The following is a 23,714-nucleotide window of genomic DNA, read 5'->3' as shown; positions in this document are numbered from 1 at the left end:
TCTCACATCTCACAATAGTTGTGGGCTTGAAGACTACCTCTTTACAAAAGGAAAACCTGAGCTTAAAAAAGGGGTGGGGTTCTACATCTGGACCAAGGGCGGGAAGCATCAGCATCATCTGACAGCTTGTGAAAAATGCAGAGTCCTGGGCCCCCAAGCCCAGCCTCAGCACGAGAGGCTCTCAGGGCTGGACCCAGAAGCTGTGTTTTAACAAGCCCTCCTGGGGATTCTCCCGCCAACCAGAGTGTGAGAAAAGAAGCCCCGACTCAGAGAGTAACTTTCCAAAGCCAAATAACTATATAGCAAGCAGCAGAGTCCACATGAAAAGGTTTGTGCCGAGTGCTGGAAACAGCCCCAGCAAGGTCCGGGAACCAACACTTGGGCTAATCAGGTTAACGCCTGTAGTGCGGAGTCCCCCCAGACCAGGGTCGGGAGCCCTCAAGCCCTGGCCTGACCCCAGAGGCTGTCTCAATGGGCAGTATCCTGTGCATCCCAACTGGGCTTTCTTCCTCGCCTGGGTATGAGGGGATCTTGGGTGGAACTAACTCCAATTCATTAAAGTCATGATTACAAGGGCTCTCATTTAAATATGTAGGATCCCTCCTTTTATTTCCTTACAGATGAATAAGAAGAAAATTAAGAATCAATGCAGCGTACTCTGTACTAGGCACTGAGCTAAGTGCTCCGGCCAGTTCTGCCCAACACAACTCTGCGGCGGTGCGAATGTTCTCTACCTGTGCTGTCCAGTGTGGTGGCCGCAAGCCCTGTGTGGCCACTGAGGGCTTGAAATGTATGACCAAAGGGCTGATTTTTTCTTATATTTTAATTAATTTAAATTTAGATACCCCCATGTGGCCAAAGGCAGCCTTATTATTAGAGAGCCCAGTGCCAGCTGTCGCCTTTAAAAACTTCACTCTAAGCCTATGAGGGTTGAGGATAACATTAAATCCATTCTGTAGGTGAGAAAATTGAGGCTTATAATAGCAAAGTAGTGAGCTCAAAGTCACATAGCCGGTCAGCAGTGGGCCTGGGGTCCCAGCCCAGATCTACTCTGGCCCAGGGTTTACAAGACACACAAGCACCCCACTGCCCTCGGGCAGGCAGGCCCAGGGCAGCCACTGCTCAGAGCTCTGGCTAAGCACAGGCCCCGGCAAGGACCGCATGGCCCCTGAAAAGGTTGCACCTGAGCGCTGCCTTCTCCAGGCAACAGCCAGTGCGGCATTCTCCTGGCAGCCATCAATGAGAGGATGTTTGGACATTATTCTCCGGTTATTAAATGTGCATTTTCCACTTAAAAATAAGGAGCTTCTGTCACAAATGATTTATATGGAAACAATACTACTCCTGGCAGAGAAACAGGAATAGGAGCTTTTGACTGTTTCTTTCAAGATTAAAAAAAAAAAAAAAAGCCCGTGCTGATATTATATTCACTCTTTTAATGTATGTTTTTTGAAGGCCTGCCCCTCCTTTCTGCCTCAGCTGAGCACCACGAGGATGGGAAGTGGGTCTGGGGCTCAGAGACGTTTGCACAACTTCTATCACCCTACACAAAGCAGGTCAGCGATGGGGATACGACCTTCCCCGACCCATCCCCATGTTCGAGATGCCGGTAACTTCCACCAAATGGCATTCCCGAGGTTCTAGAAACATGTTCCACCCTTGTCTCCTTCCCTGCTCTCCCATCTCCCTACCACGGTGGAAGGGCAGAGCCTGGCTGGGCTGCCCTTGCACGCTGGGCCCAGTGCCAACCCGCCTGTGGTGCCCCCGAGGAGGTGGCTCACCCTCTCTGAGCCTCAGTGTCCTCGCCACGGGGCTGCTCTGAGCACATGACCTTGTGCCCGGTCTAGAAGAGAGTCAGGAGAGAGGGGCGTTCCCCCCAGCCTCCTTTCCAGCCCTCCGTCAGGGATGCGCACTGCAGTTCTTCCTACCACGAGCACACTCAGGGATGCGCACTGTGGTTCTTCCTACCACGAGCACACTCAGGGATGCGCACTGCGGTTCTTCCTACCACGGGCACACTCAGGGATGCGCACTGTGGTTCTTCCTACCAGAGCACACTCAGGGATGCACACTGTGGTTCTTCCTACCACGGGCACACTCAGGGATGCGCACTGTGGTTCTTCCTACCACGGGCACACTCAGGGATGCGCACTGTGGTTCTTCCTACCACGGGCACACTCAGGGATGCGCACTGTGGTTCTTCCTACCACGAGCACACTCAGGGATGTGCACTGTGGTTCTTCCTACCACGAGCACACTCAGGGATGCGCACTGCGGTTCTTCCTACCACGAGCACACTCTTGCCACAGAGCACTGGCATGGCCATGCTTCTCTTCCTTCACGTTACAACCAGCACGTGGCCCTGCCCACGTGGGTGCTCAAAGAGATACTTGCTGAATTGAATTTCTGTAAAGACTGAGGCCAATCTATAAGCAAACCCATCCATACCGTCATGCATCTATTCACTTACTCAATGAATATATATATATATATAATATTAGGCACTTACTCTATCTACTTAGTGGCAGGCACAGATAGTGGTACTCAGAACACAGTAGGGACCGAAACACATGGAAACCCTGAGCCTTCATGACCTTTGCTGTGTAGGAAGGGAAGGGAATGAGACAATGACTCAATGAATAGACAAAAAAGAGAAAGTGTCCCTCAGATGACAATATATACTACAAAAAAAAAAAAGTAAAACAGGGAAGATTCAGGGAGAGCCAAGTTCAGGAAGACGCTTGCAGCTTTAAATACCGCGGTCAGGGAAGGCACCCCTGAAAAGATGTTTGAGGAAAGATTTGAAGATGCTGAAAAGGCTACTTTTTAGATATAAAATTAATTTGGAAAACAGGAAGTTGTAAGCTGAAGAAATAGTTGGTTCTATACTCAGAAGACCTATCACAAAGGAAATTAAACATTTAATTCACTGACTAACCTTGGCTCAGGTGTTTTCATCTATTTTAATACCAGAGACTACTTACTGGATGCTTATGATGTGTCAGGCACTGCCCAAGCACTTTATGTAACTGAGAGAGAAAAGGCATAGGCCAGGGATGGAAAAATACACGCCTGCAGGCCCAGGGCAGGCATCATTAAGGGCTAAGACCAGGCATAAGACAATAGGGAGTGATGGGGACTGTGGTGACCCAGGAGGACCTGCTCCACCTTGCAGACAGCTGTTGTCGCAAGGGAACAGATGATGAGACAGGTTTAGGATCACTTGATCCTCTGCCTTATTGAGAAAGGCTGGAAATCTGGATTTTCATGTGAAAGTTCCCAATTTAGAAGTGCTGGCATGCAATTAAGTTTTCAAAAACATCATGTGAGCGAATAACTTTTTAAAAAATATTTCGGGACATATTTGGTCTGAACAGAACTTTGCAACTTTTGGCATAGATAGTAAGCACGAGTACACAGGAACCCAAAACATTAGCAATGCTCCTGTAACACAGCCACTGTCTGCACACCCGGAGGCTAAGTATAATTCATATCGGAAAATAGCCCACCCAGGGCGTAGTGAGCTCTGGGGTCTGGTAAACACTGTGTCCTTGTGTGTGGATGAAATATGCTGCCCATTGGGATTTGAATGCAAAGACTGGTTGATCATTCATTTAAAAAAATACTACTTTTTGCTGTTTTTTTTCCCTTTCATTTGCTTACATTCTTCCAATAAAGATGCATTTGGCAAAATCATCCAGAGGAAACACTGTCTATTCAAAACTGTTTTTATTCCCCTTTCATTTGATATTTCCAAATTATCTTATCTATAACATACTAAAGTGATATTCAAAAAAATGGAAAAATACTGCACCTTTAAGAAAATATTATTTTTCCTGAGGTCCTATCAAGGTAAATTTCATCAGTATTCAAAGAATGAGCAAAGCACTTCAACAATTTATTTCAATAAAAGAAGACTTAGCTGAAAGGAGTATAAATGATGAGAACTTGCTTTAAACTGATTTATTCCCTGCAGCAATAAAAGGAATGTTTCTTCACTCAGCTGTTTAATATGCAAATATGCAGAACATCCAGCCCCTGACAGCACATCATTAATAAAACCTTGTACCGAGCAGCACGCCCGATATTTCATTCTGATGAAAAAACATGATGATGAGTTTAGACTGTGGACTTTCAGAGTTGGAACAATGTGCTTTCCCGGCGATGAAACCAGGCTAGTCACTGGGGGAACGGAAGCCTTTCAGATAAGCGATCCGATTTCGGCAACAGGAAGTCCCAGGGTAAAGAACAGAGTAAATACTGAAGGCTGATAAACCTTCATGCAACCAAGGCCCACATGACAAGATTTAAACAGGGGGCAGTGACAGAAGGGCAAGGGACTGAGGCTGGCGTTTTCGTCTTCTGGGGATGGTGGCATGTCAGGGTTTTTTTTAACGTTTTGTTTTGGACAGCACAGGAAATGTCCCACTTGATGACCTGTTTGATGTAACCTTTACATTCATGTGCACTGGACAGCAAGTTATACAAAGGAGACACAGGACTCAGGGGCATCTGAACCCCTGGTGGGTCCTTCAGCCAGCCACTATCCGTGTTATGACTTCGGAACAGTAACTTCTGAGTTCCTCTCAGACGCTTAAAACAAGCACAGAGAAGAAGCAGCTGGACAATACTCCTGGGAGTAGATCATGTGTTCCTCTTCCCGCTAAAATCCTGGATGGATGTTCACAACGCATGGAGGAATTATAGAGGCTTTTTACATTCCTTTCTTCCTTACAACTTCTGATATTTTCCAAATTTTCTGTAATGAGTATACCATATGTATAATCAGAAAAATCATGTTTTTAAAAGTGTAATTTACTTAAAAATAAAAACAAACAATAAAAACCACGCATGGGCTAGTGCCCAGGGACTTGGGAGACCATAAGCCCCAGGGCAGCTCCTGTCCCGAGCATCTGGGACTCTCCCTGTGCCCTCCCCTGCGCGCTCTCCGAATACACATTAGAAATGGGTAAATGAGTTACTAGCTCTAAGTGCTTAGAACAGTGCCTGCAACATGGCAAGTCCCATAAATTACCTAAAATACATAAAAGTATATTTTGTTAAGTAAATAACCAATAAGTCAGATTAAATATTTAAAGTGTTTTAGTCCACAGAGATGTTTTCTGTAAATACTATTTATTTAAGTAGATTTTTAAAAAAGGGTAAAGAAATGCCATTTTCCCTCCTTATAAATATTAACCATATATTTAATATTTATAAGGAGGATGGTTCTTTTTTATATTATTATTCATTTTAGGAGAGAGAGAGAGAGAGAGCGAGAGAGAGGAGCAGAAAGCATCAACTTCCATATGTGCCTTGACCAGACAAGTGCAGGGTTTCGAACTGGCGACCTCAGCGTTCCAGGTCGATGCTTTATCCACTGCGCCACCACAGGTCAGGCTATTGGATGGTTCTTATCAAAACTCTCACTCTACCTTAGAGAACTTGTAGATTAAAATCACAGCTCCTACAGTTTTTTCTCTGTGATGTTGGGCAAATCACTACCCTGAACCTCCAGAAAACCTGTTTTTCCTCATTTGTTACAGTGTAATAATCATACTTACTTCAGAGTGTTTTGAGGATTACTGTGATCACCTATGTAAACGTTTGGCAGTGTCTGGCCTGAAGTAAAAGCTCAGTTTACCATTTATTGAGCATCTACTATAGATTAAATTCTATATATATACTAATATTTACAACAACTCTTCAAGGTAAGCACTGTTAGTCATGTGACATTGAGGGAGACTGTGGGTAGATAACTTGAACAAGGCCACACAGCTTGGTCTTGAATCTGGGTCTATCTGTCACCAAATCCTACACCAGGGGTCTCCAAACTTTTTACACAGGGGGCCAGTTCACCATCCCTCAGACTGTTGGAGGGCCAGACTATAAAAAACTATGAACAAATCCCTGTGCACATTGCACATATCTTATTTTAAAGTAAAAAACCAAAACGGGAACAAATACAATATTTAAAATAAAGAACGAGTAAATTTAAATCAACAAACTGACCAGTATTTCAATGGGAACTATGTTCCTCTCACTGACCACCAATGAAAGAGGTGCCTCTTCTGGAAGTGCAGTGGGGGCCGGATAAATGGCCTCAGGGGGCCGCATGCGGCCCGCGGGCCATAGTTTGGGGACCCCTGTCCTACACTATCATACTAGCTTTCTTCCAGAAAAAAAAAAAAGAAAAAAAATATATATATCAGGCATATATATATCAGGCCCTGGCCAGTTGGCTCAGTAGTAGAACATTGGCCCAGCATGTAGAAGTCCCATGGTTTGATACCTGGTCAGGGCACAGAGGAGAAGTAACCATCTGCTTCTTCACCCCTCTTCCTTCTCTCTCTCTCTCTCTCTCTCTCTCTCTCTCTCTCTCCCCCTCTCTCTCTTTCTCCTCCCACAGCCATAGCTTGGCTTGAGCAAGCTGGCCTTGTGCACTGAGAATGGCTCCATGGACTCCCCTCAAGCTCTATAATAGCTCAGTTGCCAACCAACGGAGCAGCGGCCCCAGATAGGTAGAGCATCGCCAGGTAGGGGGCTTGCTGGGTGGATCCCAGTCAGGATGCCTGTGGGGGTCTGTGTGCCCCCCTGCCTCTCCAAAAAAAAAAAAAAATCAGACAAGGTAATTGTTCAAAAATACCTGGAAGAAGAATACATATCTATCCATTTAACTCTATTTTCAGTTACAATTCACATCCAAAGATTCTCCCCTTATTCATTTATTAATTAAAATATTTAAAAACAAGGTAGGTTATAGGGAGGAAGACAGAAATATAAAGGCAGGTGATGATGAGGAGGGAGCCTACTCACTGCTTAAACGATCGTAAGGGTGACTATTCAAGTTTCCTGTGGCCGCACTGTTGCCTCAGAAGCTCATTTACTAGAGAAGGGACACTCCTATCTGTAATTTATGAGGTCTTCTTCGGTTTCAGACAACGTGAGAATAAGACATCAGCAAACTTGTCCTTCGGACTTGTGACGGCCCCTCTTTCAGAAAAGAGGAACCCTCTGAACAGCAGTTGGGTGGGGAATGTTTTTCCTCCTCTCCCACCCACCCCTTGTTTCTCCTCCTCTGTGCCGTTTGTCTCTTCACCCAACCTACGGAACAACTCTCTGTGCCCAAGGAAAGAGGGCCATTGGGTCTTATTTCCAAATATTTCAATTATAAATCAATCGTTTAGCAAAATTCAATGAAGTTTGCAAAATTTCCCTTTGAATCAGCTCCCACGGAGAATCCAAAAAGTCTTGGGGGCAAAATTTCCACCAGTTCCCTTGCAGGTTTCAGTAAACTTCTCCAAGCTTAGTCCTTTCCATGTTTCTGATTTTATGTGCTCAGTAATACGCCCTCATAACTCAAATGGGATGAACCAATTAAACATTTCCCTGTAGTCTTTAAAATAGCTGCTCTTGGCATGTTTTTTGCATGGCACAAACCTCTGCGGGAGGATACGATAGAAATCTTGCACTATTTAAATATAGAATTGGGACATCAAAGAAAGGGTTGTATTGAAATAACATGGATAATTAAGGAAGTGGAGAACAGTAATAACTGATTTACATAAAATGCTAATGAGTCTCTTGACTTGTTTGGCAATTTGCACTTTAGGCCTGGTAACGGTGGCTCCAAATTTATGATCTAATTTTTATTTTAATATTTTCTTTTAGCAAGTTGTAACCAATACTAATGGGCGCCTGCCAATGTCTAACTTCTTCCCCTTTTAACCACCCAGAAGCTTCTTTTCCCAATCAGATCAAGCATACAGGGTTCAGAGGCGCGACTGGTCCGGGAGCTTCCGGGACAGCCTGTTTTTAGTTGGGTTTCTTCCTCTGTTACGGTGTTGGTGTCGTCACGGATGATCAGTGGTGTTCAGAATAGTCACAGCTGGCTGAGCTCACCGAGTTGGAAAAGGTGGAGAACAAACATCGTGTTACAGAGGCTAAGTGGTGCCCTGTACTGCCTGCTCCTTGCTATTCCGAAGGAAACACTGGGGCACGGCACCCTCTCGCCCTGAGTTAGTGCTTACTCGGCACCATTCTCTGGTGCCTTTCGCTTCTGAGAAGAAATTATATGCTCTGAAAATTCCTGTTTTATTGTACTCGTCGAATGATCTCGCCTCACAGGGCCACAGCCTCCCGTGAATATGAATGAGGGTTTGCGCTGTTCCTTCAAGACGCGTCCGCACGCTGACCTTCAGCGTACCCTATTTCCCTCGGAGCCCTCTAAGCATGATCCATTGCTTTCTCAGGCCATTCCCCCTTCACCCCATTGATGGGTTTCAAAGCTACTTAAATTTCCAAGTCCTGACGCGCTACGGCGGTGACCAGGGCTGCGCCTTGCTCTCTTATGGATTGCACAAGGTCACCGCTGGGGAGAGGGAGGAGGCAGGCAGAGCATTTATCAGGATGTATTGCTTTACTTTTTCTATCCATCACCAAGGCGATGATTCTATTTTAGTGAAAATCCATTGAACTCCGATCAAGTCAGATGGCTGTTATCATTGGAAACTCAAGAGCTGTCAGGCCATAATCGGTACAAATGCTGGACCCCGGAATGGGGGGCTCTGGGCCAGTGAGATGGCCCTCTGGGGATCTTTTCAGTCATTCTTGGTTTTAAAATTTCATCTGATCATTTTAGTTTAAGTGTCTTTTTCAGCTGTTCTCTTTGCAATGAGACCTGGTTAGGTGAGGTAGAGTGAACCGATTACAGGCAATCCAGGTGGTTTGGAGACACAGTGGTTTCTCTTGCCGTGTTAGACCGCTTCATAGGGCTTTAATAACCTGGCTGCCCAGCACAATGCCCGCGCACGCCCAGGCAATCACAGAAACCTGAGCAGAAAGAGGGCACACACGCATTCCAGCCTGAGTCAAAACCATCATACTCCAATTACCTTCTTTTCTGGTCTCCTCAATACATAAATATTCTGATCACCACATTTGGCCACAGAACGCAATGTTTACAAGCACTTTTAGCTTTCCTAGCTGCAATTTTATGATACATGCCTCTACTTGCATTTGCAGGTGTTTGGGAAGGTTTTAAGTCTGCGGCTATCGCCTTGAATACGAGAGATGGGGATGAGGGGGGAGAAAAAAATTCCAAAGCTCTCAAAAAAATTCTTTTTAGCTTGTTTTTTCGTTATGGATTCAACTAAATCTGACATTTGAATAAAATCATTCAAACATGTTTGCTGCCCTGTTGGTATTCTAAACTTTTACTAAAGGCGGGGGGGGGGGGGGAGGGTATGCGGGGGGGGGGGGTTGAAATAAGATGACACGATGGTTTTACATCAGGACCCTGCCGCTCACAGCGGTATGTAACTTCTAAGTGTCCAAAATCGAATTATTTTCCTCATAGACTACCAAGGACCCCGTCTCCTCCACTGCCCCCCCTGAAGGCCAGTCCCTGGAGCGGGGGCAGAGAAGGGATGAAGTTAGGCCGCCTAAAGCTTAGCACCTGTGTGTCTGTGTTTCTCTCACCACTTCTTAAAATTTAAAGCAATCTTTCCGTGTATTTTCTATTTTGCAATCCATACCTTTATTCCTCTTTATTAGTGAGGGTAATTGAATATTGACTGTGCATTCTTAAATAAATTTCCATGCTAAACAAGAGCAACAATAATCAGGGCAGTTATTTATTGGTCACTTAATGCGAATCGGGCTTTGTGCCAAGTGCTTTACATATGCTGTCTCATTTGAGACTGAAAACCACCTCCAAAGGAGAAGGGGACATCTCCATTTATAGATGAGGAAACCGGGGGCTGGAGAGCACCAGCGACTAACCAGACTATCCCACGACCCCGAAGAGGCAGTTGTGCAAGAATAATACTGGTGTCCACCTTAGAGAGCTGCATTAAAAAAAGGTAAACAATTGAAACTGTATTAGTTTCCTAGGGTCACAAACTAGATAACTTAAACCAACAGAAATTCTCTGTGTGTTCAGAGGCCAGGCACCCGAGATAAAGGTGTCGGCAGGGTGGGTGCCTTGTGGGGGCTCTGAGGAAGGAACAGTCCCTCTGCCTCCTTGCCAGCTCCTGCTGGTAAGTGGCAGGCAGTCCTCAGTGCTCCTTGACTTGCAGTCACACCTCCCCAAACCCTGCCTCTATCTTCCCTTTCACCTCCTGACGCATGCCCATTTCTGTCCCTTGTAAGGACCCTCTTATCAGATTTAGGGTCCACCCTCATCCAGCATGAGCTCATTTCGATCCTGACCTTAGTTACATCTGTGAAGATCCTATTTGCAAAGAGAGTAGCATTCTGAGGCCTCAGAGAGCCATACACTGGGGGGAGGGGACATGGTATTCAGCAGAGTGCAGCATCCATTCGGAATCTAAAGCTTGGTCGGTGGGACTCGGAAGCAGTGCGCCTTACCATCATGCTATCATCCACACTGAGAGGGTGCCATGCGCCCCCGGCACTGGCCTCTGGTTGTTCCACATGCGTCTGAGAGGTCAGATCTAACAGTTCCCACAAGGCAAGGCACCCACGAAGCATGTGCCACGATGATGATCACCATGGCTGTTCTGCACATTCTGGAAAAACTAGCATCTCTGGGGAGGTGGGAAAGGTCAAAAGAGGTAGATGTGTGTGCGTGCGCATGTGTGAGTGCACACGCGCGCGCGCGCACGCACACACACACACACACACACAAATCCAAGAATATATCCCTGGGGAAAAGAGGGCCTGGGAAGCCTTTAAAAGCTGCCCAACTTTCCTAAACCCCAATGGACCTGGCTGTGGTTAGACCAGACACACTGACAGAAGAGAACCAGGGAATTAGGGATGTGCAAGAGCTCAACCCTGCTCCACTGACGCAGAGAAGCCCCGGCACCGGAGGCGCAGTTTCTGGAGACATGCCCAGGAGCAGGGGTGCTTCATACTTGGCCATCATTCACTCCCCTCTCCTTCCTCTGGAGAGAAAAGAAAAACAAGGCAAATAACAGCTCTAAATTTTTGGTGGGGAAGGATGAACGGACAGAGGAAAGAGCAACCTTTTCCAGAGGGTCTGTTCTAATAATAAAACTTTGGGGATGAAAAAGGGATGCACATAAAAGAGAAATGCAACCTGGACAGAAACTATTTCTCCTAAAACAAAATCTTATTAGGGATCATGTTGAATATAAAAAAGTCTTCCGAGTCACGGAGCTAATAAACACGGGCACCATCTAAGCTACACAAAAGGACTGAATGCACATCTCAAAGGGAGACCTTATAGACGGAACTAAAACCAACTGTCTAGTAAACGATATCCAGTTTATGGCTCAAACCAGCAAAGATTTTAATACCTTTGAAATGGAACAAACAAACAAAAAATACTGTGTTGAATTTTTTAGACTGACTCTTTGGTTCCTGTTCGCCCTCCTGGTAGGTCAGACCTCTCCGCCTTGGCCCTCTGGCGTTAGGGCTGGACTGCTCTCTGTGGCGGCTGGTCCCAGGCATGTAGGATGTTGAGCAGCATCCCTGGCCTTGACCCGCTGGATGCCAGTACCATCTCCATCCCTTACTGCGGCAACCAAAACTGTCTCAGGCATCGCAAAATGTCCCCTAAGGGGCAACATTGCCTCTGGATTCTACGATTCTAGTGGGAGAAGTCAGAAAGCTAAACACTACACTACCAGGACTCCCTGACAGCTACATCCTGGGCACAAACCAGTCTCGCCGATTCCTGGGTGTTGCCATGTGAGTCACGTGTAGCAGCAGCGAGGGAAGGACCGTACTCCTTCTCTGGGGCTTTCCTTCCAGGCAAGTGAGGGTACATGCAGATGCGGTTTCCTGTCTCGTCCCAGTGGTGAAGAGGGGCCCTGGGAGTGGAGGCGGCTCTGGCTGACTCATCGGCCAAGCTCCAGTCGTAACTTCAGCGGCAGAAGCTCCCTAGAAGGTCACTTCTATATCACTCAGGGAGCCATTCCTGCAGAAGACCAACCCTGAAGCCACTCCTTTGCTTGTCCAACAATTCTGGAAGCATCAAATTGCCTTTATTAAACCCCTTCCTATATGAAACACACAGAGAGCTTCCCACTGTATCAAGTGACCATCATGTTGTCTGTCTCATCAGGGAGACTCAGGCATCTGAAGATGCCCCATGTCCGGGCTTCCTCACCTACTGTTCCCTGTGCTGGCAATGCACTTCCTTTATCCACCCCCCCCACACACACACACACCATGCATTTGCCAGAGTGGTCCACCTACAAACATGGACTTAAGATTCCAAGGCCGAGCTAATGCATGGCCCTCTCAGCGGAAGGGCTTCCTCTTCCAAACTGCCTCTTCCTCAAGGCCGTACACCTTCGCTCCTCTGTCCTGCCCCTCTTTGTCACTGTCCTTACACTGAATGTTCAAACTGCTTGTTCATATACCTTGCATTAACTATACTGTCGGATCCTAATTCATTCTTAAGCCCCCAGTGCTTAGCTCGGGGTAAGACTATAGTAAACGGTAGCTGCTGAATGGTGAATGGATGAAGAAATGAATGGATCTCATAGATATCATTCCTGTTGGCCTAATGACATTTTATCTGATGGTCCTTGCCCTTGAAGATTTTATAGAATAGCCAAAGGGAGTCAAGACTAATACAGGGGGTGTAAGGGTTAAGGGGTAGTTTTGATGACCAGTGTATTTAAGAGGAGGTTTAGCTGAGGGCAAAGTGGAGTCCAATGTGATAGAATCCAAGTGCACATCCTAAACCCCAGCCAGGAACACGCTTGGAGGAGCAGGGAGAAGCCCTGTCCTTGATGCCTGACAGGAGCAACAATCGAGGCTCAATCTGGTGTGAGACAAATATACCAGGAGTCAAAAGGGAGATTGCTCAAAATAAGTTCATTAGAACAGCAGAATATAGTAATGGGTTTTCTGATCAGTGTCCTGTTAATTTCATCATTATAACTTTAAATTTTCTACCAAAAATATAGGGCCCAGAAAAGTATATTCATATTGGGATACTTCATTAAATAACAATGCCCAAGTTAAAAAAAGGGGAGGGGTTAAAAGAGATGTATAGTTCAGCTTCTAGAAAGATGGTCTACTATTAGGAGCAGATACCTAACATGTAAGCACCAAAGATTTGTAGGAAGTGCACCCGTGGGTTCTCAGGGACGCGGCTAGCAAATATAAAACAGTGTTTTCCTCCACCACGAAACAGGCTGAGAAAATTTAATACAAGGGGCTCTTAAGAGTGGGATAAACTGAATTATTCTCAATAAGATAGACCATGTTTGTATTCAGCATCGGTGTGGGTTTATAAAGCGATATTGTCTTTGTGAACCCGTTTTCAATTACAATGAGAGCAAACCTTCTATGCCAGTCCCCTCAGCCCAGGAGGTAAGGTTGTGGTGCTGGAATGCGCTGGGGGGGGGGATGTATCCCTGGCAGCAGGAGTTTGAGCACCTGCTCCACAGCCATCAGATGAGTGACACTGAATAAATCACTAAATTCCGATGCCTCAGGGACATTCGTGCACATAACATAAAGCTCCTTAACTGTGACACCGTCCCGCGCCATGAGATGGGCCATATCTCTGTGTCCATTTCACAGATGCGGAAACAGGGGCACAGAGAGGTGAATGGACTTTCCCATAGTCACAGAGCTTTTTTTTTTTTTTTTTTTTAAGATTTTATTTATTCACTTTACAGAGGGGAGAGAGAGAGAGTGTGGGTGAGGAGGAACAGGAAGCATCAACTCCCATATGTGTCTTGACCAGGTAAGCCCGGGGTTTCAAACCTGGGACCTCAGCGTTCCAGGTCAATGCTTTATCCACTGTGCCACCACAGGTCAGATGGTCACAGAGCTTTTAAACTTTGCCATCTAAGATTCAAGCCAAGTTTTGCCTGACGCTGTGGCTCACACACTTCTCCACTTTGGAGTCCACCACAAACGGCCCAGACAGAACCCTGCGGAGGCACCCGTGCTGGGGCCGAGCCCCACAGCGTCCTCCTCCAGAAGCGTCCTTGATCTGAATGCCCGGTGTGAGGTAACACATTGCTTCCTTGTTTCAGATCCACCTGGCCAGAAGTTTCTGGGACTGGGGGCTCAGAGGGTGCTAACTGATTCACTTTCAACTGGCTATTGGGGGATTTCATGGCAAAGAAAATGTCCCCACCACTGCCCCCAGCAATATACAATGACAAACAGAAAAGAATGCTTATTGGCACTTCCCTCAGTGGCAGAGGCTGGGCGGAAAGTCAGGCAGGCAGTAGCCCACCCACTGCTCACAATCACTTGCTGAGGAAGGTGCTAAGAGGCTACTTTGTCCGCCTTCTATGAAAAGAGAAACTGAGGCGTGAAAGGTTCCATGCTAGGATCAAGGCTGCACAGTTAGTTAAATGGTGGAGGCAGGATTCAAACCTTGACCTGCTGGACAACCAAGTACTTCGGCTTCTCTCCATTTTCATGGGTATCAATTACCGACTGTTTGCTGGGCACTCTCCTAACTGCTGTGATGCAAACTCTCACTTGACACCTGCAATGGCCTTACAGAGACGTTTGTGGAAGACAATGCCCTACGGCGCAATACCAGGCGAGGGCCGCTGCAGAGGAGGAAGAGGGAGAAAACTATTACTTTAGACATGAATAAACTAAAAAAACTGTATTTAAAACCCCAAGACAATTATGTAAGGGACTTTTTAATGCAGCCAGGTTGAGTTTTAGGGTTAGACACAAGACAAGGACAACCCAACCTGCCTGAAACCCTTCAGACACTCTTCATTATGGAACTGTCAGCATCTGGACACCGACACTCTCTGCAGAGACACCGTCCTCTGGCTTAAGTCTGAATTTCCTATGGCGCCTCCGTGGGAAGCCTTCTTAGGAGGGCTGCATGTCATGAGAATTAAATGCAAACTTTTATCTCTACTTTCTAAATCTCCTCCTTTCAATCACTAATCTCTCCAGGAAAGAACACAACCAAACAGTCCCATTAGGTAAAAGGAAGATAGCTGATGTAAACCCCCCTGAATTAATGGGCCTGCTCTTTCCTCCACAGTGGCCCTTCCCAAGATGACCCTGCCAATCAGCAGATCTTGTTTTGTCTGCATTTCCCAGTGACTCCAGACCCCACTCCCGGCTGAAGGAATCTGCTTAACTTCTCAAATGGGCACCCCACCAAAGGGCTTTAAAGGCTAACTAAAATTCACTGACATGTACACATCCCAAAAATGATTTTTAAAAAGGCAAATTACAATATGCCAACCTTGCAAAATAGACGGTGCATTACGAAGTGACCCACCATTCTGAGACTTGGTTGCCCTGGCTGTCAAACCAGGATCTCTCTGTACCTAATGATGGAGACAAGCCATCAGGATGGGCCCCGGTGAGGACACAAACAAGTGATCCCCCCCAAATCTCAGTGTCTTAAAGCCACAACACAGAAGCACAATGTATTCCTTTATGTCCACATTGGGCCAGGGGGCTCTGGACTTGTTGTCCCTCCAGGAGGCCCAGTGATAGGGCCGCTGGTGCCTGGAGTGTAGACAGTCGGCATGGTAGAGAGTAACACACATCACACGCTAGGCTCTTAAAGGTTCTGCCTCAAAGAGACCCACATCACTTCCACCCGGTTCAACTGGCCAAAGCAAGTCGTGTGGCAGGGAAGTTCCATCATACCATGTGCCCGAACAACAGAGAGAAACCCAGGAACTGTGAGCACCCCTAGGGACTGCACAATGGATAGGGAGAGGCCGAGGATACGTGAAAAGTCTTCTGCTGTGTCTCTCGCACGTGCATCTCTGGATGGGGCACAGCCAGATCTCACCCACCACTCCAGAAGCCCTTATGCCTACTTGGAAGCACGTCACCCCTAACCAGGGTTCCCTCCTGCCATAACCCAGACCACCTCAGGAAATTCCACCAGGCCCTGGCCACTGCTATCTTTTGTCCCCATCACGTTTACCTAATAGATGACCCTACCGATTCCCATTGGCAGCCCTTTGTAGTGTAATGAACAGGACGCGGGCTGATGAATGCGGCCGCTGCACAGAAAACGTCAGTTCTTTCATTAAGCAAACCTTCCCAAGTTCATTGTATCGAACCAGGGTTTAGGCTATTAGGCTGACACATGACAGAGCCAATTCTAGTCACATTGTAAGTGCCTATTCATGTTCGGCAAATTCCATTTTACGCATACACACACATTTAGAATTGGACTCTTGTTGCCTGCAACTTTTTTCCCTTGAAATCTATTTTCCCATTTTTAACTGTTAATAATTAAGAAAAATTCAACTTTAATAACAGAGCCTCAACAGGCCTAATTCAGGGAGAACATAATGGATCACCACACCGAGTTTCTCTGCTGCTGGCTGCCCCACAATGCTTGCTCTGCCCAGATGCACCGATATTGATAAACCGTGTCCATTTGTGAAAGGAGAAAAAATAAAATATTTGCGTGCAGAGTTTTGACTGCTGGCTCTTCTTTCTGCTCACATTGTAAAAGGGAAATGTTATTTACAAGCTTGTAATCCCCGCTAGTGAAAGGGCACAGGGCTAAAGGCATTATTCTCCGGGAGGAGCTGTGAATGAGGTAGCCTGACAAAAACAGAAGCTCAGAGCATCCAGGGCCAGGAGTCCTGGTTGCTTTATCTTTAACCTGCCACTTTCTACATGGGTGGTCTATCTGCAACATTCATGCAGCCAACGTGCAGTGGGTGCCAACTGGGTGGCCGGCCCACACTGGGTATCAGGATGTGAACATGAAGAGTTAGGGTTTGTGGTCCAGAGGGAGAAAGACAGGACAACCAACAATTACATTCAAATATGCTCAGTAGGATTATGGATCTTGAATCCGACCTCTTTTCTCTATCTCCAGTAAAACCACCTGGTGTATATGGCCATTTTTGCCCTCTGAGATGCCCAAGCTACCTTCCAACTGGTCCGTCAGCTTCCACTGCTGCCTCCTACAGACTGAAACCATGTCTTTTTAAAAATGTGAATCAAACCATGTCATCTTCTTGCTTACAAACTTCCAACGGCTTCTGTCACCATTCGAATAAGGTCCAGACTCCTTACAGCGGCCTCATAATCTGGTATCGCCTCCCTCTCCAACCTCATTGCCTGTCACTCTACCCGGCTCCAACCACAATGGCTGCTAGTCCTCCCTTGAACAGATAAGGCATATTTCTACCCCAGGACCTTTGTATAATATTTATCATGTCTCTGGCTAGAATCCCTTTTATTGAATCATCTGTGTGGCTGTCATCATTCAGGATCTGGTTCAAATGTCACCTTTTCAAAAGGTATCTCTGACCACATATACAATTACTCTCTATTTCCTTCATTTTATTTTCATTTAAAACGATTTTATTTATTTATTTCTTATTAATTTTCCCCCACCACTTAAGTGAAAGCTCCTTGGGGGATGAGAGTTTATCTAACTTACCTTAGTATTCAGAATAATGCCTGACTCATAGTAGGAAACAGCAGCAAAAACAGAACACTAATAATAAAAATGTGTTACTATTATAGAAATAATATTTACATATTGCTCATTCTTCATTCTGTAAGATCTTTACCTGTATTAACTCTCTTAATTCCCACAGCAATTCTATGAAAAATCATTATTATTATATTCACTCTAAAGAGGTGAAAACTGAGGTGCCAATAAGTTAATACCTCACCCAAAGATGCACAGTTAACATATGGAGGACCAGGATCCAAACCTAGGCAGTATGACCCCAAAATGCTAATGAGACTCCACACTGCTTCTAAGTGCTCAGTAATATTTGCCAAACAAATGGCCACAGGAAAGCGCTGGGCAAATGGGGTGACTGAGTGGCTCATGTGATGTGAGACTCACTTTCCTAAGCAATAAAATTAAGTCCATAGGCCGGTGGTCACTCTCCTCCCTTCCTCCCTCCACCCAGATTTGGAAAGTATCTGCTATGTACCAGGAACTGTTCAAGGGGCTGAGGTCCTAGCCGTAGACAAAACAAGGGAAATGACAAGCCTGCTCTCACAGAACTTGCATGAGGGATGGGGGCAGAAATGAGGAGTTCGGTAAATCTGTAAGGAAAATAGGAAGCACATATCAGGAAGGCATTACAGGCAGGTCAAGCCAGTCAGTGTACTTATAACTGTTTTGTAAACACACGCATGGGGCCACAAAGGGAACTGCCTTAGAAATAGTAGAGTGCCTGTAGAGCATGAGTTTTCTGGGCTCCTGGAGATTGTCAGTGCTGTAGCCAGGTCACGGAGCATTGCGAAGCCTCCAGGGGGCCCAATGATAAGAGCGATGAGGTGGTCGGTCATGCAGCCATCAGTAGAAGGTCTGAGTGTGGCAAAACATAGTATGTTCTAGAGAAGAGCTTCAAGGTCGCAAAACCCGGTCAGGTCTATAGCAAGATCAGTGGAAACCAGAGTCTTTCCCAACTATCAAAGTCTCTGCAGTATGAAAACACTCCAGCTCAGAATGTCTGCTGCACAACACAGCAAGAATCAACACCCCCGCAAACCCGGGGCTGCATCTCAATGACGAGGAGTGCCGAGGGTTTGACTTGAACCTGCTGCTGTGCAATATGACACCCCGGAGCTAAAAACAAAACAGAACAAAAGAACAAATCTGTGACCTGCCTCAACTTGATTACTCCGGGAAATTCTAACACAGAATGGTCCAACACTCCCAGATAAGCCAACTGAGGGTCAAGAAAATACTTGCACCTCTCCACCCCTACCAGAAGCTATCATAAAAAAGAGACAGCGACAAGTGTTGGCAAGAATGTGGAGACACTAGAATCCTCAGACACTGCTAGTAGGATTGTAAAATGACACCGCCACTTTGGTAAGCAGTCTAGAGGCTCGCAAAATGTTCAACACGCAGTCACCATATGAACAGCAATTCCACTGCTAGGTATACATACCCACGGGAATAAAGACATATATTCATACAAAAACTTGTTGCTAAGTGTTCATAGGAGCACATTCATAATAGTCAAAAGGTAGATATATATCAATTGTCCATCAACTGATAAACAAAATATACCTATACAATGGAATATTATTCAGTCATAAAAAGAATGATAAAATGCAGAGATGTTACAACATGGGTAGACCTTGAAACCATTACACTAAGTGGAAGAAGCCAATGACAAAAGGCCACAAAACATACGAGTCCATTCATACGAGCTGGCCAGAACAGGCAGAGCCATGGAAACAGGAAGGAGATTTATGGTTGCCAGACGCTGCTGGCAGGGGTTGGGGTCACCTATTAATGGCTATGGGATCTCTTTCTGGGGTGATAAAAATGTCCTGTAATTAGACAGTGGTGATGGCTGTATACCTTTACAAATAGTCTAAAAACCACTGAATTGAAAGGGAGAAGATTATCTAGTACGAAAGTATATCTCAGTAAATAAATAAAACAATGGATGTTCACTTCCGACATGAAGGCTCCTGTCCTGCTTGTCGTCCCCAGCTGGCTCTCAGATGTGACCCGGCTGTCATGCTGAGAGTTGCCTCTAGCGAGACCCACGTGGCAACAACCTTGTTAAATGAACAACATCCAACAAGGAGCCCAGGCGCTCAGGCCGACAACAGCTCAAAAATGAATCCTGACCAGAACAATGAAAGCGGAACTGGGAGCAAACCCTCCCTGGTCCAGCCCAGGCAAGGACGGCTACAGCCCAGGCCTCTGACTACAGCCGCAGAGAGGGATGCTGAACCATGCCGGGTCTTCGGCCACAGAAGCGGTCATGTGACAAGTGTGTGTTGTTCTAAGACAAAAAAAAAAAAAACTTCCTGTGAGTCGCCCAGCTCCACAGCTGAAATGTGACCGCAGCAGGGGCCAGGGCCCCCTCCGTTTCCCACACTGCGTTGTTTGTGCCTCTGTCCCTGCAACTGGTTCTCAGGGCTGGATGCACATAGTAGGGGCTCAGTGAAGTTTTCTAGAACTGAGTGAAATAGTTTTAATTCTCTTTTTTCCTACATGAAGCTAGAAGATGCTCTCAACAAGAAAGACATAGAACAATGAGAGAGAAAAAACACAAGGAAATCCCATCACGCTGTGATTTTCTGATCTTTTGTATTTGGCTTGAGCTCTGACCAAGGCTCCCAGTGCAGGCTAGTGGCCGTGACCTAACCCATGATTCTATGTACAGAGAGGCAGTGGCTCTAAGGACAGTGGCCTCACTTATTTCCTGGACAAATTCACCGTCAGAGCAGCACCCTTCCGTGCTTCCCTGTGAAGCGCCCAATCCTAATACATCCCAAACCCCAAAGTTGAGCCATCAGTTCCAGTTATTTAAAGATGACTTGGGTCCAGGAATGAAGCACAGGGCTGCTTCCTGAAGCCTTCCCCCACCCTCTCCCTGCCCCTCTGCAACACGTCGCTTTCGAGGGAGATGTATTACAAGGCTGTCAACACAAGCCTACCTTCACGGAAAAAGATAAAAATAAGAAACACCTTACAAGAAGATGCTGCGGCGAAAGCTAAATCATAAATGTTTGATAAGGAATGGTCAAATCCAGACAAATAACTGTTCAATCCCACTTTGTATTAAGCAGATAAAGTCATACAGAAAATCAATGTGATGTATTGAAAAGGGGGAAAGAAATCGCCAAGCTTGGGGATTGGGCTGCCCGGTGTTATGAAGTAGTTGCTTCCTAAGAACCTGATAAGACGAGAGCAACATTAATTTTTAAAAACGGGGTGCTGCTGTTTGCTGACTTGCTGGACCTGTCGATGGCGTTCCAGTCCTCCCCTCGGCTGCTGGAGGCAATGTCTGGAGTGACACAGGCACCCCGCACGAGGATGGTGGAGGGGAGACTGGCTCCACCGTTTCAGAGGACCATTTGCCGATTCCTACAACACCAATTATTTTGGAGATGTACAGGCCCATTGTTCCGGCCCTTCTGCTACTGGAAAATCGCCCTTTTGGTATCTCTGCTCAAGGAGACAAAGCATACATGCAGCAGTGTTCATTACTGGATCGTGAATAAAAGCGAAATAAGAACTCAACCTAAATGTCTGCTAATGGAGGAATGGGTAAATAAATGACAGGACATCCGTATGGTGGAACACTACCCAGCCAGGGCGCACTGGGCGGTCTCACTACATGTGCTGGTACCAAATCATCTCCAGGAGATGAAAGAAAAACAGCAAGGTCATGAACAAGATGCATTCAATGGTCGCAGGGGCATGCATTTTTAAAAAGACTATACATATCTGTATCTGACAGTTAATACATATGATGTTTCTGAAAGAGTCCACGATAGACCTGTAAAGGTGGTTTCTTTTGGAGAGAGGATCAGGGATGAGGTACAGATGGTAACTTTTACTGTGAAATGGTATCAAAAGGTTTGAAACTTTCACCATGAGCTTCTGTTTGTTTTATTATCTGCCCTGAGCAGTGGGTAAGCAGCAAAAACAACCACCAACAACAAATGAACAACACAAAAGGGACAGTACAAACTTTCCCAGGAGGTGAGAGCCCCGGCCCATTTTGTGAATTATCTGATAAAGACCGAAGGATCTTTGGGTGGTGATCATCACTAAAGCTCGGGACCGCGCCCTCTCCTGATGGGGGCTGAGCCAGGGAAGCTGGAGCTTCCGCTGGGCCGGTGTTGAGTGGCCTCCTCCACCTCCGAAAAGAGTATCAGTGTCTCCAATTGTCTTCCGTTTCTTCCAAGCTCACATCAAACATCCTCAAATAAACTGTACAGGTTTCTGCCTCAGGTGCGGGACCTTTCATTCAGAGAGTGCGTGTTGGAGGCCAGCCCGCAGGCACTAGTCTACGCTACCACCTGTCCCTGCACTACCTCCCTCTGCTGGTGGCATCAATAGATACATATATAATCGGTAATTAAGAAAAGAGAAGCAGAGTTCACTAAAGTAAACGGATGGGAACGGCCTTCTGAAATAGAGAATACTACAAGAGCAAATGCTTGCACAGAGATGATAATCAACTCCAGTGTTGTGCGGTGAGCAACGTGACGTGTCTGCTTTGAGGTAAAATGATAGAAAATGAAGATCATTTAAGAGCTTACGGATGAGCCTGAAATGACTTGACTTTATTACAGGCATTAACAGCTTGTTACATTCCTGGTGGGGGGGGGGGCAGTGGTAAGGAGGCAGTCCATAAAAGAAACAGGAAGCCCAATGGTTTGCCTTCTGAGATGAATGTCTAAGGAGACAGGAGTGACTTAAAAAAACGGAAATAGTTTCCTCCATTGACCTTTGTCGTGACACTTTCTATCTTCATGTAGGCGAACATCTGAACACTGTGGTTTTTCAAATACTTTTGGCACTGGTGAACTGGGAGGAATGGACCCCTTTAGACAAGTAAACAGAGCTCTCTTGGCCCCACCCTCCGGAGTCAGAGCTTAGGGCTTTGTGAACAAGTGCACCTGGGAAACTGGAAGACATCGCACAGACAGAGGACTTCATTTTTTTTTTCTGCTCAGACCTGTTGCAACAGCAGTCATACCCAAGTCATTTGCACTTAGAACTGGAATATTAAGCTTTTGTTAACACTATAAATGGGGGGGTTGGGGGTCTATGCTGGAAAAGGGTGGTTGGGGGGACAGATGTTCCATAATTCTAAGTCTTCTATGCATTGTCCACCAAGAAGATCTGGCCAGCCTCCGTTACTGCACACCAGTTATGCTATCCTTGCAGCGAAGCCCCTTCTGTTACTGTTTAGACGAGAATTCTGCTCCTGTTTTAAGACTTACGGTCTTGTGCTCAGAAATGCTCAAATGGGTACAACCATCACCAAGGGTGGGTGGGAGGGCAGAGGGGAAATAAAAACTGAAGCATCAGTCTTGTAAAAAAAAAAGGGGGGGGGACATTTGAAAATTTATAACAATGTCTTAGAAGGTACTATTTTCACATTGAACTTTTCGGTGGAGCTTCTCAAACTTTAGGACGCAGCAGAACCCCTTCGGAGGGCTTGTTACAACCAGGCAGCTGGGTCCCACGCCCAGAGTGTCTGCTTCCTGTGGTCCGGGGTGGAGCCGGAGACTGCAGCCTGAGAATGCGCGTGTCTAACGAGTTCCCCGGAGATGCTGACCCGGTCACTGACTCTGCCTCCGTCTCCTTTTCTGTGAAGCAGAGGTATCAGTAACACCTCGCCTGTGCTGGGTTAATCAGTGTTTCCACAACATTCAGGTCTACCTGGAACCTCGGCTTGTGACCATATTTGGAAATAGAGTCTTTGCAGATGTAATGAGTTAAATTAAAATGAGGTCATCACGCTGGATTCGGGTGTGCCCTAAAGCCTATGACTAGCGTCCTTATAGGAAGAAGAGACACAGAGACTCTGAGTGAAGAAGGAAACGGAGTGACGCTACCATAAGCCATGGAACACCAAGGGCTGTTGGCAACCACCAGACACAGGACAGAGGCATGAACAGATTCTCAGTTAGAACCCGGAAGGATCCAACCCTGTCAACACCTTGATTTCAGTCAGAGTCCTAGCCTCCAAAACCGAGAGAGAATACATTTCTGTTATTTAAGCCGTGCTGTTTGCGGGACATTGCTACAGCAGCCCCAGGAAATTAATACCCTACCCCCCCACACACAATTAAAGTGAGTTAGTAATGATAATAAATAAGTTAGCAGTAATAACATATAAGAACAATAACAAATCAAGAGTCAAACGTGGCCTATAGAACCTCAGGCAGTTAGTTCTCTGCTCCACTTCCCAATGTACAAAAGGCAAGGTGGCCTCCGTCACCACCGCGGGCCACAGGCTGGGAACACCAGGAGGCGCCGAACCCTGTCAGCAGGGCCT

General features: G+C 46.2%; 1 protein-coding gene across 4 annotated transcripts in view; it reads right to left on the bottom strand.

Annotated features, from left to right (window-relative positions):
* Window positions 1-23,714, bottom strand: part of WWOX (WW domain containing oxidoreductase) — a 1,016,165-nt gene that overhangs the window by 491,556 nt on the left and 500,895 nt on the right. The window contains exon 9 of one of the 4 annotated variants that reach the window (XM_066242858.1): window positions 4,700-4,759. The exons of 2 other annotated variants lie outside the window; for them this stretch is intronic. In XM_066242858.1, the coding sequence (XP_066098955.1) occupies window positions 4,715-4,759 (45 nt within the window). In that variant the 3' untranslated portion in view covers window positions 4,700-4,714. Of the gene's footprint in view, window positions 1-4,699; window positions 4,760-14,403; window positions 14,523-23,714 lie in introns of those variants that run through there. One more of the 4 variants, XM_066242859.1, reaches the window with a different exon arrangement.

This window comes from Saccopteryx bilineata, chromosome 9, assembly GCF_036850765.1.
Source record: "Saccopteryx bilineata isolate mSacBil1 chromosome 9, mSacBil1_pri_phased_curated, whole genome shotgun sequence".
NCBI lineage: Eukaryota > Metazoa > Chordata > Mammalia > Chiroptera > Emballonuridae > Saccopteryx > Saccopteryx bilineata.
The sequence above is the reverse complement of the archived record's forward strand: the minus strand, read 5'-3'. Positions and strand labels throughout refer to the sequence as shown.